At 41.9% G+C, this 14,773-nt stretch overlaps 1 protein-coding gene across 3 annotated transcripts in view; it reads left to right on the forward strand.

Annotated features, from left to right (window-relative positions):
* The first annotated feature begins 1,502 nt into the window (after positions 1-1,502).
* LTO1 (LTO1 maturation factor of ABCE1) overlaps positions 1,503-14,773 on the forward strand; it is a 250,665-nt gene continuing 237,394 nt past the window's right edge. For all 3 annotated transcript variants that reach the window (XM_069221906.1, XM_069221904.1, XM_069221903.1), the window contains exons 1-2: positions 1,503-1,643; positions 7,091-7,196. In XM_069221906.1, the coding sequence (XP_069078007.1) occupies positions 1,588-1,643; positions 7,091-7,196 (162 nt within the window). In that variant the 5' untranslated portion in view covers positions 1,503-1,587. The remainder of the gene's footprint in view (positions 1,644-7,090; positions 7,197-14,773) is intronic.

The following is a 14,773-nucleotide window of genomic DNA, read 5'->3' on the forward strand; positions in this document are numbered from 1 at the left end:
CAGGGAAGGGGTGATGCAAAGAAGTGCATGCAGAAAGAGAGAATTAAAAGGGAGAGTTAATGCGTAAGGACGCATGAGATCTGCATACAGAGGATTTCCGAACGATGCTGGGATACAAGTGTCAGAGGGAGAAATTACAGGTGAAAAGGGTGTTAAGAGGAGAACACAAGTATTTTAGGCACCCTGAAGGCAACTACCGCTCCCACAGACTTGCCAATGTTTAATATAGTCAGAATTGAAACATCTTCAATTGTACTTAGTCACAAAAAATCATAGTTTTTAGTCATGGATCTGATGCTGCTAACAAGCACTGGCAACGCGAGAAGTTCTGGCTTGTTTTAACCGTATGTTCATCGTGTGGTATGTCTGGATGCAGTATCAGGTAATTCAAAGAGAGGGACTCAAATATTCATCGGTTTTTCATTTATTTGTGGGAAAGTGTCACTCGCAGTGTCACACATTTTAAATGGCGCTCACGCTAACTGAAACCACAGAAATGTCACACATAAACCGTATTTATACTTTTTTAGCGCCGCATTTGCGCCGCTTTTTGACGCAAAACGGCGCAAACCTACAGAATACAATGGTATTTTGCAAGTTTGCGCCGTTTTTCCGTCAAAAAACGACGCAAATGTGGCGCAAAAAAAGTATAAATACGGGCCCAACTGTCTGTAAACTTCGCAGCTATGTTGAGGTGTATAATATAATGCATCTGGGTTAAAGGGGTCGAGTATAGTGGCCAGGTGGATAACTACACTTTAAAATACAGACCATAAAATCCGACTTCACGGAGTCAGAATTTATCAGGCATGATAAGTATTATTCAATTACAAGATTCTAGTCGATTATGTAATAAATCATATGTAGGAGTCGGTGAATATTGCACCAAAGGCCCCATATTCCAGTATTTACCAGGCCACTACAAATAAGCAAGAAACCTACCTACATTTATTTATCCAGGAGATGCTTTGTTGCTAACAGACGTTATGGGAATTGTAAGCCCAATTAGTAACGATTTTCTAAAATAAGATACACACGTGGACTAGACGCCCTTCAATATGCCTATAGTGCCATCAAGTGGACATTTTATCAACTTCAAAAAAAATAATTCTGCGTGTTTTTAAACCCATTACAGCGTGACGTCTTTCCGAAGGGAATAGCCTGCTCGTCAGACGTAAACAAAGGCGCCATGCTTCAAATGTTCAATAGTAGTTAACTTCTAGGCGACCATTACCAAATCAGAAGGTTCGACTTTTTAGGAAGCAAACTAAAGTACGATAATATTTAAAAATGCAAATACCACAATTATTATGGGACTTGAATTTCCAACCAGATTACATATTTCACTCACTTGAGTTTTACAAATAAAATAAAAAAAATTTGAGGAAGCTTGAAAATTACTAAGATTTATTGCTAAATACGCTGACGTAGTTTGGTTTCAGTCCGGCATGTGTCTAACAGGGCCACTCCAACATGGCCGCTGCCGTTACCGGAAGTGTGCCTGGCGGTAGGCTGGCCAAGGCTCCCGTGTGTTGCTGTAGCTGAGCCTGCCCCAGAGAGCTCGCAGTCTACCTGGCCCTTGGTGCCATGGCGGCCGCCCAGGAGGACGACATGTTCGACTCGATTGTGATGGCTGAGGAGAGGTGAGAGCCGTCTGGCACAGGAGAACATAATTGTGTTGCTGTCAGTCTTCGGTGTGGTAGGCGCTGTGTGCTGTCCTATGCCACAGCTTCAGAACTCCCACTGCCAGAGTAAAGAAGCGGGCTTGTACATTCCTGGCAGAACAAGCGTTGGGAAAGCCAAAAGGTTTTGCCTATGCACGAGCTAGTGACTTTGCTAAGGTGTTTTAGCCATGTTGTACACCAGCGTGACAGCTGTTAGTGTGGCTAAAAGTGATACATAGTGGCGTGGAAGGGTCATAGAATGTCACAGAGAGGCATAGAGTGGGGTGGAGTAGAGTGTCATAACTTGAAGAAGCGTACAGTGGCGTGAAGTAGAGTGGTGTAGAATGGAGTTGCACAGAGTGGAGTGGAGTGGTGTGGAGTGTTGTAGTGTTGAGCGGCATAGTATGGAGTAGAATGGAGTGGAGTGGCACAGAGTGGTGAAAAGTGAAGTGGTGTAGAGAGAATCGCGGAGTAGATGTAGAGGGGAGTGAAGTAGAGTGTCTTAGAGTGGAGAGGAATAAAGTGGAATGGAGTAAAGGGGTGTAGAGTAGAGTAGAGTGAAGTGTTATGGAATGGACTAGCATAGTGTGGAGTGAAGTGGTGAGTGTAGAAAAGTGGAATGGCGTAAACTGGAGTATGCATGGTGTGGTAGTGCAGTGCCATTACAAACAGTACATTGTCAATTGAAATGACCACTGCACATACAGTTTTACTGACAATACTTTACAGCACACAAACAATGTGTGGAAAAGGCATCGCCTAGTGTATAGATTTGTTTAGATTGTGTTAAAATATTTGTTTCCACCACACTTCAGGATTACAGCTTTATTTGTGCTTTCCTAATTCTGATATAGCCTGAAACATTTGCACAGGTAGTTTACAGACATTTATATTTTGTTGTGTGCTAGAAAAATACTTTCCTTTCCCACCCGAGTATCTAGCAAGATTGTCACATAAATCCTCTCACTGGTAGGCTTCGACCTAAAATCAGTATTACCTTTCGTAAAGGTTAAATTTTGCGTAAACTCTCTGCTCTAGGCATAGGAGTTGGTAATCTATAATTGTCACAACCACCTTTATTTTATTTATTTATTTTTTTAACTGAAAAAAGGAACCTGGGGCAGGCAACCTCAACAGACGTACACTGATTGCAGTCTCAGTTACTTAGTTCAGATTAATTGTCAGCTGAAGGCCAACAATATTAGTGTATACGTATGCTTATAATAAAACTAAACAACAATAAAAAGCAGTCAGTATAGTAATATGTTCCTCAACCCATTGAGACTCTTCGATAAAGAAGTTAAACAATGGAAATTAATTCACTGGTCTGTTCTAAAGCCACATCCTGTATTATAGCACATATATAATTCAATATACATTGGTATTGAGTAGGATTGTAGTAACAGTTGGTTATACAGAATTTTGCAGTTAAAGATCTTTTGATGGGGCAAGAAATGTACCACAGTTTTCATAGTTAACCTTGCATAGTTTGAGTAATGTTCAACATTTCATGTTTTTAATCTTTTAATGAGAAATGATGGCATACACCACATGGGTAATTGGGGGTGGCTCGGGTAAAATAATTTCAAAGGAGCACCAAAAAAACGCAAAAGGACAGACCAAGAGCAGCTCTTGTTCGCAGCACTTAGTTTTTTGCACTGGGGAAAGGAGAAAAAAAGAAATTGTATGAATTTTTACACAGCTATATTTATTAGGGAAAGTGTTTTCCATTGAACTTGGCAAACTGGCCCAAAGCTGCAGGTATTCATTCTTTGAAGAGAAGTGAATTGCTTCAGTAAAAAAAACAAATACCAGTCGTGTGTTTTTTTCTTACTCATGTTCTTATCATTTCTGAGTATGACTTTCTGCAGGATCCCTCCCAGATTTAGTTTTTACCTTCCTTATGCTGAACCTGTTTTTCCTGGCTTTAGGACTCTATGTGCTTTACTTCTGCTAATCAGTAGTAAAGTGTTTGTGCTCACCCTCCCAAACATGAGAAAATCGGCATATACTAATTGGCACGTTAAATTTGCTTACAGTAGCACTGTAAAACCTGTCCCCAGGCCTGCCCCTGCACCTTGTATAGGTGGTTTTAAAATGCCATTTCGACCTGGCAAACAAAAACCTTTTGACAGACCTAGGCCTTCTTTTTTTAATACTTATGACAACCCCCCTTCATTCCCCTAAGGTAGGCCCTTAGTGCCCATAGGGTAGGGTGCCCAGTGCTTAAAAAGTATGTTCCATTTTTTTACCTTCTGTGGGAGTGATATGCTTCCAAATGCTTGGCATGTTGTGTCAAGGCTAGTCCTCCCATCGGAAAACAGTGGGTTACATTATAACATGTAATGATTCATTTTTAGAGTCGCGCATGCGTATCGCAGCGAGACACCTTAGTGTTTAGAAAAGGGCTCGGAGCCCTGTCAACATCACGTCAGTGTTTTTTATTGGTTCGTGGGCTTACCTAATAAAATCTGCTTGCTTTCATTAGTCGGAGGCACGCATAGGTCATGCCTTTTCCGGTGGCTAGCCCTCCTCGAGCGCAGTGACCAAGTACAGAAAACATGCGAGGCTCGCTGTTTTCCATCGGGCTCGTGGACTTCTTTTTCTCTAATTTACGAGCGCGATCTCGCTGGGCAGAAGTCGAGCGCTTTACATACTTGATATCACTTTTTCGGGTTATGTACATAAATGCACTTTTGCCCGATAGGTGAAAAGTCGGGTTAGGAGTTTACAACGCGATCAGCTCTAACATGAGCAAACGCGAGACCCGTTGCATTGTAAATGCTTGTTGGGTTTATGAGCAGCAAGAAAAATTATTCAGGGACCTATTTTAATAGTTATGTAATTCCAACCTAATGGTGAAGCCAGATTTTATATTATTATTTTGAAAATGCCCTTTTTAGAAATTTTGCATTTTCCTGTCTGAGGCAGCCATGCCTTTCTGACAGTGTTTAGTATCCACCTGTATGTTCATTGCTTTCCTTTGGTGAGGTGTGTTTTGCTTCCGGACAGTGGCCAAAGGGAATGGGTGTGGGGAGATGCTTTTCCCTTTGACAGGATAGTTATCTGGGCTATGCCTAGGAACTTAATTACACTTCAGAAGGTGCCTATCCTGTCACAAGCAGATGTAACTCACACCTAGGCCTGCCTTGTTCATTGTCCTAATAGCCAGCCAGGCATCACTCCCTTTGGAGAGGGGCTGTCTCCAAAACCACTTTTGAGTGAACCAAAAGGGAGGCCATACCTCCGATTGGGCACAAGGAGCTTCTGCTAGGGGAGATAAAGGTTCTGCCATGCTGGATTTAGGCTGAGATGGACAGTAAGGGATAGTTTACAGTAAAACACATAGAAATGTCTGCAAAAGATGGTAATTTTTGCCCCATTGGCTGGCGAGCGACCAAGAGTTTCCCCTACCCACATAAATGTGTCATTCCCAGTACCCTCCTTAGGTCACTTCTGAACCTGTGGAAGAGCCTTGAAGACTTTTCCTGCTATCCCTCTTGTACCCAGGACAAAGAAGTAGACTGTATTAATCTGCTAGTACCATTCCCTAAACAGTGGCAAAGCCCCCCATATAAGCATTGTAGGTTGAAAACTGCTAAATGTAGGGTGTAGGGGTTTCTTTACTACTTATGGAGGATACAGAATGCTTTAGTTCACAGAAAAGATTTTTAAGGATGGACTTCTAGCTCCCATAAGTAGTTGGGAACCCAACCCCCCCACCACCATTTTTGGAGGTCACAGATAGATTTTCCTAAACCCCAAATGCTGCATCCATTGAGAACATTAAATCAGACATCTAACAGCTTTGAAAAATCTGCTCGCTAGGGCAATTCAGATTTTATTAGGAGAGTTACTTTTAGCACCTATTGGCTCTGTATGCAGAGAGAGCTTGAGCTGCCAAAGAACAGGTGTTCTGTTCATTCTGAAAGTGAATGAGCATTAAAAATGCATTGCAATCTTGTTTTAATCTAGTCCCCTTTGCTGTGCATTCAAAGACAGGTCAAATGTCAGTTTATGTGTTCTGACAAATTGCTGCTTATTTTATTCTAGAGATTGAGAAGTTAACTGTGCAAATATTTCAGAATGTATTTCAGTAGTGAGAAAATCACTTTTTCTGTAATTCTGAAGTGAGAGGGAAACATAGATTTTAATAATAGGATAAAAACAAATCAGGATACTTTACTGGGTAATGTGCAAATGACATATATTTGTTGAAATCCAATTTCCAGCCATTCTTTTGTACACTATATCATTTTCTAGGTAAAACTGAGTGTGAGTGGGAAAGATTGTGGCCATTTCGTTGGAAAATGTCTGTCAGTAATGACAGTGTGCAATCATATCAAGTTTTAGAAATATATTTATTAAAAGTGAGAGTTTTTAAATATGAACTGAGAAGCATTCCTTGCTCCATCTTGATGACAAATGCTGTTAGTGAACTAAGAGGCAAATCAGAGATCTTGGGTACCCTAAATGTGTACTAGATTTTTATTGCACGCGGAGCAAATGTTCTGTGCATTAAATGAAACAAAAGTGTTTTTGTACAACAGACATGCTGAATTCATATATTAAAAGGTGCTCTCGTATGTGATAATGAAGCAAATAGTGACTCTGTGAATAAATATTTGCCTAGGTCTACACCTAGGTCGAGTAGATTATTCACATCACTAGACCTGCAGTTCTGGTAACACTTTTCAGATTTTTCGAGGCCGGATGTATTTTCCATTCCCTCACCTTCTCCCTCTTGTACTAACAAGAGCATGGATGTGTTTAGAATATAATAGACTACCCATGAAAGCTTACCCTTGTAGAGTATTGATAAGTAACACTGCATGAAACCCCCACAATCATTACTCTCACAAATCCTGTTATACTAATCATAGTTTATTGTATTGTAGTCTAATATAAATCATGTGAATAAGGATTATGATCATAATAATAGATAGCTAAGCAGTTATGAATAGTATGAAAGTAAATAAAATATAGCCCCCAAGCGTTATTAATCACACATCCCTAATCAATTATTCAAGACCCCCTGAATTTGCCTTCAAGCATCCTATTATGCTGTTTGTTGTTCAGTCACATGTCCCTCGCATATCTTCTGTATTATGTTTCTCATTTTAGCAGTGCTTTTCCATATTTATATGGTTTTCTATGAAGGAATTTTAAACCTAGTATAATTTCGATTGTATTTAATCAGTAAACAAGGACTTACGCTTGAATAGTTTTTTCTAATTTAAAAAAATAAGAAACACAAAAAAACGTTATTCCTGTCTGTTTATAGGTGTGAATTAATAAAAATAATTATGGGGTTAGCAGTTGGTTTTTGCCTCATAAGGTTGTGTTCTGAAGAGTATGTACAAGTAATTTGCCGTTCTGTTGCCATGCAGCACTTTTTAAAATAACATTTAACCCTTTACCTGAAGGTTCCATGGTGAAGGCTATGATGAAGGTTATTCTGAAGGAGTACATGCTGGATTAATTGAGGGACATGAATACGGTGCAATGAATGGCGCTAAAATTGGATCAGAGGTAAAATATAAATCATGGATTTATTTATTTTAATTCGTGAAAATCCGGTGTTGGTATCATGAGTGGTATAAAATATTTAGGTCGAAATGATGAACAAAGCACAAAGTTTATTCTACAAGAAAAGTATTTTATTCTTATTTATACAAATATATGGCATAGTAGTCAATAGTGGTTGTGGGTAAGACTGAATCCTGATTGAAAAATATATTGTTTTTTTTATAACTTTGAAACATTTTGACAAATCTGCACAAAGGTTCCATCAAATAGCCAGGCTTCGTTGACATATCAGGTCCCATCAAGGAGGAGGGAGGGAATGGGGCGAAATAGTAGGGGGTGAATATAAATGATTTCCATTTTAGCTCCCATAGGTAATGAGCATTAGCAAAGCCAATATGTCTCACCTATGCAGGAGCTATTGGCTTTTACCATGTTGTGCACCAGCGTGGCTGCTGTTTAGCATGGCTAAAAGTTAGTGTTGTGGCATAAAGTGTTGCGTTACAGCATAGAGTGTTGTGGCATAGAGCTGTGGCATATTGTTGTACAGTGGAGTGGCAAAGAGTGGAGTAGTGTTGTGGAGTGGCATAGAGTGGTGTGTCATGTAGTGGTGTAAAGTGTTCTATAGTGGAGTACAGTGGTGTGGTGTAGAGGAATTGCGTACAGTGTCAGTGGCGTAGCATAGAGAAGAGTAGTGGCATGGAGTGTCCTAGAGTGGCAGAATGTCATGGAGTGGCATACAGTGGAGTAGTGTGTGGGGGAATAGAGTATTGTGGAGTGGTATAGAGTAGACTGTTGTGGAATGAAGTGGATTGGCATTGAGTGCTGTAGAGTAGCGGAGTGGAGTATCGTGGAGGGGCATGTAGTGTAGTAGAGTGGAGTAAGGTGGTGTAGAGGGAATTGTGTAGAGAAGAGTAGCGTGTCATCGAATGGAGTGACAGAGAGGAGGGTCACAGTGGAGTGGAGATGAGGAACGTAGAGTAGAGTAAAATGGTGTAGAGTGGAGATTCGTACACTGTAGTGCCTTAGAGCAGTGCTTCCAACCTTTTGACTTCTGTGGACCCCCCACTTTATCATTACTGCAACCCGGGGACCCCCAATGAATCATTATTGGAATTTGGGGACCCCCACTGTGTCATTACTGAAAGCTGGGGACCTAATCTGGTAATATTATTTAATTTTCTAAGCAGTCGCGAACCACCTGGTGTCCCCGGACCACAGGTTGGGAACCAGTGGCTTAGTGTCGCAGGGGTGTGGAATTTATTAAAATATCTACTTGTCCAGTGGACAGGTTACTTCTCAAATCTACTTGTCCTGTAAAAAGATCTACTTGTCCCTTTGGTGCCATGTAGTGTGGCGACAAATTATGGCAGCAATCTCATTATGTAAGTGCTCTGATAATAGCCTCTCTGATTATGCCAGGGCTACTACCATAGTAGGGCTTAAATACTTGCAGTTTCAATCCCTACTGTAACAATTTCCTTATTTTGCCACCTTTCTGCAGATCTGCATACTGGGGCTGGAGGAAGCAGTAAGCAATAGTTCTAGGGCTGGAATGCCTTTGAGTCTGCAAACCTACTAACCTGCATGTTTTAAAGATTTTTACCAGCTTCTCTCTAATATTTTCCCATAATAAGAAAGGTTGGACATTTACTCCTGACAATGGCAGAATTAGAACTTCTTCCAGGGTTGGGAAGAAAGTAGCTGGAGGGAAAATGAACTTGCAAATGCTCAATAGATTTTTACATGAGCAAATCTACACATCGTATTTACCCATGCTAAAATACAGTTCACAAATATTTTATAGGGTACAACATATACCATGGGTGCACTTTTGTGACTTTCTTTAAGAATTTGGGGCCACATGTAGGTAGGTTCAGATTTGCGAACTGCAAATTGCGAGTCGCAAATCCGAATGTAGGATGGTGTCCCTGACACCATCTGTGATTCGCAAGGGCTTCGCAAATGCCCACCTCATGAATAATCATGAGGTGGGTCGCAATTTGCGACCCCCTCACGAATGGCGGCCCTCACAGGGATGGTGGCCTGCTGGAGACAGCAGACCACCATGTCTGTGACTGCTTTTCAATAAAGCAGTTTTTTTTTTTGTAATGCAGCCCGTTTTCCTTAAAGGAAAACGAGATGCATAACAAAAATGAAAAATGAAACGTTTTCGTTTCATTTTTTCAGAGCAGACAGTGGTCCACAGGACCACTGCCTGCTCTGAAAAAATGTTTACAGTGACATTCACAATGGGGAAGGGGTCCCATGTGGATCCCTTCCCTTTTGCGAAAGTGTTAGCCCCCATTTGAAATGGATGCAAACTGCGATTGGTTTGCACCCGCGTTCGCGGTCACAAAACAATCCTACATTGCACTGCGAGTCGCAATTAGGAAGGGAACACCCCTTACTAATTGCGAGTCGCAAACCCGTTTTGCGATTCGGTAACCAGGTTACCGAATCGCAAAACTGGGTTTGTGCATCGCAGTGTGCTTTTTGCATGTCGCAAACAGCGAAAGTCGCTGTTTGCGACATGCAAAAAGCTACCTACATGTGGGACTTGGTCCCTAATTAGGTCTGGTGTTAACAAAGACATTTTGTTTTTATTAAACTTCTATTTCTCTCTCTTTCGGCCGGCTTTACTGTGAGTGATCGCATTCTGCTCTTCCACAAGGAGTATATTGCCACACAAAGTAGTTTTGTTCAGTGTCAGGAACTACAGTGGCAATCAGTGACGTAACTAAACTGGAGGGTGCCCCTTTGTAAAGAACATGGAGGAGCCCCCTCTCCAGACTCACTCAGGGCAGGTGCTGTGCTGAAGGGGCCCCCTGGAGGGCGGCTGCGGGGCCTTTGTTATGCCGCTGGTGTGCTTTTAGAGAGTTCAAAAACTTTTTGGGGGGGGTTTGCCAGTGTTTGTTACAATGTTGAGGGCCTGGTAGCTCCCACAACAATAAAGTGTTACAAAAGCCATGTCAAAACAAGACACGCATTGATGAAACTAAAAGACTTATAAAAATATGTCAGATCAGTTGGCTTTGTCAGTGTTTGTTTATTTTCATGCTTCCCATAATCGTGTTGAAAATGGTTACACTGATTTTCCATTCGAAATATTTTTGGGAAATACTAGCATGCATAAACACATTTTACTAAATGACACTTCATTTGCATATAATCAGAGAGCATTCTGGGAGCATTAAACTTAGCCTCATAGCCTAAACTTTTCAAACATGTGTATACACGTTTTTTTTTTTTTTTTGTAATGGAACCAACGTCAGTAGTGAAGTGTGACCTTAAAACATTTATTTACAGCACTCACCCTAATAATGAAGACTTTCAAATAATGAACCATAAATACAAGTTCGAACAGCATTATCTTTTGGAAACACATTAACTCAACTGCAGAGAGTTCCACTCTCTGTAATCAGGCAGCCAAAGGGTTTGTGCTGCAGGGGGTTGGGCCTACTTGTCCCAAGGACAAAGTAAACATAAAAACTTGTAGCCCTTGACCCCAAACAGGATGTCCCGCAGAGTAGCGGCGTAGAGTAAAGTGGCATGAAGTTGGATAGAGTGGAGTGGTGTATGCATGGTGTAGTAGTTTACTGCCATAACAGACAGCACATTTTCAATTGAAATTACTATTACATTTGCACATACAGTTTTAATGTTACAGGTATACAGCGCACAAACGATATGTGTGGAAATGGAATCGCCTAGTGTATTAATTTGTTTTGATCATATTAAAATATGTTTCCACCACACTTCAGAATTACAAAAAAAGTGCTTCATTTGTTCCTTACTAATTCTAATATATCCTGAAATATTTGCACAGTTAATTTACAGGCATTTAAATTTCGTTGTGTGCGAGAAAAAAACCCTTTCCTTTCCCACCCCAGTATTCAGCAAAATTGTCACATAAATCCTCTCACTTTGAAGTCTGCGAAAGAAAGGTAGACATGAAACTCTTGGAAGACCGAGCCTGACACTTGACCTCGGTCTTCAAATGCACAGCAAATTTGACAAGATAAGAATAAAATGTAATAGCCTGTTTACAGAAAGCGAGCACTCATGCAAGAATACAAGTAGGTATGGTAAATAGGTTACACTCCACAGAAGGGACAAAGACTTGCCTGACACACTAAAACAAATAAAGCCAGTAAATAGCAAGATAAAGGGCCTGAATACAACTTTGGCGAAGGGGGTTAATCCGTCCCAAATGTGACGGATATCCCGCCCGCTGTATTACGAGTCCATTATATCCTATGGAACTCGTAATACGGTGGGCGGGATATCCGTCACATTTGGGAAGGATTAACTCACTTCGCCAAAATTTTAATCAGGCCCAAAGTGTGTTACAAACCACAATTCAGTGGTAAGCAGTGGGCGGAATACATTTCCAGGGAAACTTTCAGAATGATCCCAAGAAGCCTTTTTGCAACAGGACAGCTCTTCTAATTGGTGGGGGATGACCTAAAAAGTGTTTTCAATTTTAGCCCCAGTAAGAAGCTTTGCTCTTGCAACAGAAACCAGTGAACGGAATTACACCAAGCATGGTACAAAAGAAACTTGACTTAGCACCATGCTTTGTTTTTGAGATGCTTGTGTATCAAAAAAGATTTCAGGTATGCTTGAAAAGATATATTCAACAAATATTTTTGTGTATCTTGACAATTTATCCTCAGATTATCAATCAGATAGTTTATAGAGTACATGGCAACCCCAATGGGGATTTCCAGCACTGACGGGGAAGAGAAGAATCCAAACCTCAGTGTCTTAGAAAAGGCTGGTCTTAAGCATCCGCCCTGTTTTAGACAGTCTGACTTTAGGAATGAAGGCAAGATTCAGTTTACTAGATCAAAGCTTCTGCTTAGGAATATAAAGGTAAATCGGAGAGCGAGAGAATTGGAGAACGACAAAAATCCAACATACACCAGTAGAGATACATATCTCTGTCTGCTCCCAATGTGAAATTACACTTAAAAGATATTTCAAGACAATCCCCACATTGCCCTATGGGAGAGATAGGCCTTGCAATAGTGAAAAACAAAACTAGTAGTATTTCACTATCAGAACATGTAAAACACACCAGTACATGTCCTACCTTTTAAGTACACTGTACCCTGCCCATGGCGCTCCCTTGGACCTACCTTAGCGGTGACTTACAGGTATTAAATGGGAAGGTTCGGGCCTGGCAAATGGGTGCAGGTCGACATGGCTGTTTAAAACTGCATACACAGGCACTGCAGTGGCAGCCTGAGCCATCTTTACAGGGCTACTCCAGGGTGGCACATTCAGTTCTGCAGGCCCATTAGTAGCATTTGATTTACAGGCCCTGGGCACACACTGTGACCTGTACTAGGGACTTGCTAGTAAATCAAATATGCCAATCATAGCGATCAATCACCAATATATTTTAGACTGATTGCATATGCATCTTAGCACTATTTAGCAGTGGTAAAGTGCCCAGAGTCCTAAAGACAACAAAAACAGGTCAGAAAAAATAGGAGGAAGAAGGCAAAATGTTTGGGGATAGCCCTGCAAAAAAGGCCAGGTCCAACACAGGGTAAGAGCCATAATATCTTTCTGAGGCATCTTAGCAGGTCAAAGCAGCAGGCTGCAACCTTAATATTGCTTGAAGCTGTTCCATAGTTAATTTACTATCCAGCCAAATTCTAAGGTCTTAACCACCTGCTCAGGGGTGGGGCCGTTAACTAATTCATAAGGCCAACAATGGGAACCCCATAGTAGGGGTTGATTAACCGGAACTAACACTTCTGTCTTGCTACCATTAAGCTTCAAGCAATTAAGCCTCGTCCAGTCTGACACATTCTTAAGACAGTTTGTCAAATTATAGGTAGTACTGGAATCTGATATAGAAAAAGATATAACAGTTTGTGTGTCCTCGGCGTAGTAGGAGTAGATCGACAGTCCATGGCTGGCCACTATCTCCGATGCACACAAATATTGAACAATGTAGGGCTCAGTGAGAAGTCCTGAGGAACTCCTTTCCACACCGAAGATTTATAGGATTGAGCAGTAACCTGGAAGGAGCGTTCTTTCAGGAAAGATTGAAACCAGGCAAAAGACATATCATGAATACCAGCAGATGCTAGTTGCATGAGAAGAACATGATGGGAAACAGTATCAAACACAATCAAAATCAAGAAAAATAAGGGCTGTGATACCTCCCCTGTCTACATCCTGCATCTAGTGCTCCATAACTCCTAGCAGAGCAGACTCTGTACTGTTTTCAGGTCTAAATCCAAATTGAGAAGGTGCTGAATGCAAAAGGCTTCCAAATAAGCCAACGGCTGGGTGTTCTTGTCTCTCTCCACAATCTTCGCAAGAAGAGCTAGCAAAGAGATGGGTCGTTAGTTGGCCCAATTGGATGAAATTAGTTTTTTAGTAGTGGCAGAAAGAAAACATGTTTCCAGGCTTTAGGAACTGTGCACCACAGTAAGGAATTTTTCAAAAGCTTATTTAAAATAGGAGCCAGAATGTCACTCACAGATTTGAGCTGGTCAGGTGGAGCACCCAATTAATCATTTTTACTTGAACTAAAAATGATGTGGTCTTCAATGGCAGAAACAAAGTCAGCTTAATTTGGGAATCAGTAGTTGTCAATGTCAAATCCAGACGGGCCTCTGACGGCTGGAAAGAATATATAGGCCCTCATTAGGATATTGGCTGGTGGTAAAAACCACCTACCGCCGCGGCGACGGCCGCCAAAAGGCTGTCGCTGCGGCTACCAGCCGTCTGTCGTATTATGACCACAGATGGATTTCTGCCATAAGGATGGCGGAAATCCATCTGTGGCCATGCCGGCTGAAGGCGGTAAGGTGGTGCTGCTGCCACCAGCAGCACCATGCCAGTAGACCGCCACCAGCCGTATTATGAGAAATAATACGGCCCGCCCCATCCCGTCTCCTGCCGGGGGACCGCCTGGATCCAGGTAAGTCGGGTCTCCGACAGGGGAGGAGGGTTGGTGGGTGTTGTGTGTGTTGCATGTTGAATGCGTGTGTGCATGCATGGAGGTGTGAGTGCGTGTATGTTGTGTTATGTGAATGCGTGTATGTATGAAAGTGTGTGCAGATGTGTGTGCGAATGGATGTATGCATGTGTGGATGCAAGTGGGAATGGGTGTGTGTACGTGTGTGTGTGTGTGTGTGTGTGTGTGTGTGTGTGAAGGGGGCGTGACTGTAAGGGTGGTGGGTGGGCTAACTGAAGGAGGGGGGGAGTCCCCTATCAGTTACAGGGAAAGAATTCCCTGTCACTGATAGTGCCTACTGCCATGGTTTTCGTGGCGGTAAAAAAGCCATGAAAACCATGGCGGTAGGTGTGGTCATAATCCCACAGGCGGAACAGTGACGGCCGCCGGGCTGGAGATAGATATCTCCAGCCCGGCGGCAGTCACCGTCGTAGCGGTCAGAGTGGTACATTGGCGGGTTGACTTCAGCCAACCCGCCAACGTCATAATATGGCGGTAAGTACCGCCAGCCTGTTGGCAGTACTTACCGCCATATTATCACCGACCGCCTGAGTCGTAATGACCCCCATAGTGTTAACCTTATTGCAGAATTAGTCTG

The sequence above is a fragment of the Pleurodeles waltl genome, chromosome 3_1 (assembly GCF_031143425.1).
Source record: "Pleurodeles waltl isolate 20211129_DDA chromosome 3_1, aPleWal1.hap1.20221129, whole genome shotgun sequence".
Taxonomy (NCBI): Eukaryota; Metazoa; Chordata; class Amphibia; order Caudata; family Salamandridae; genus Pleurodeles; species Pleurodeles waltl.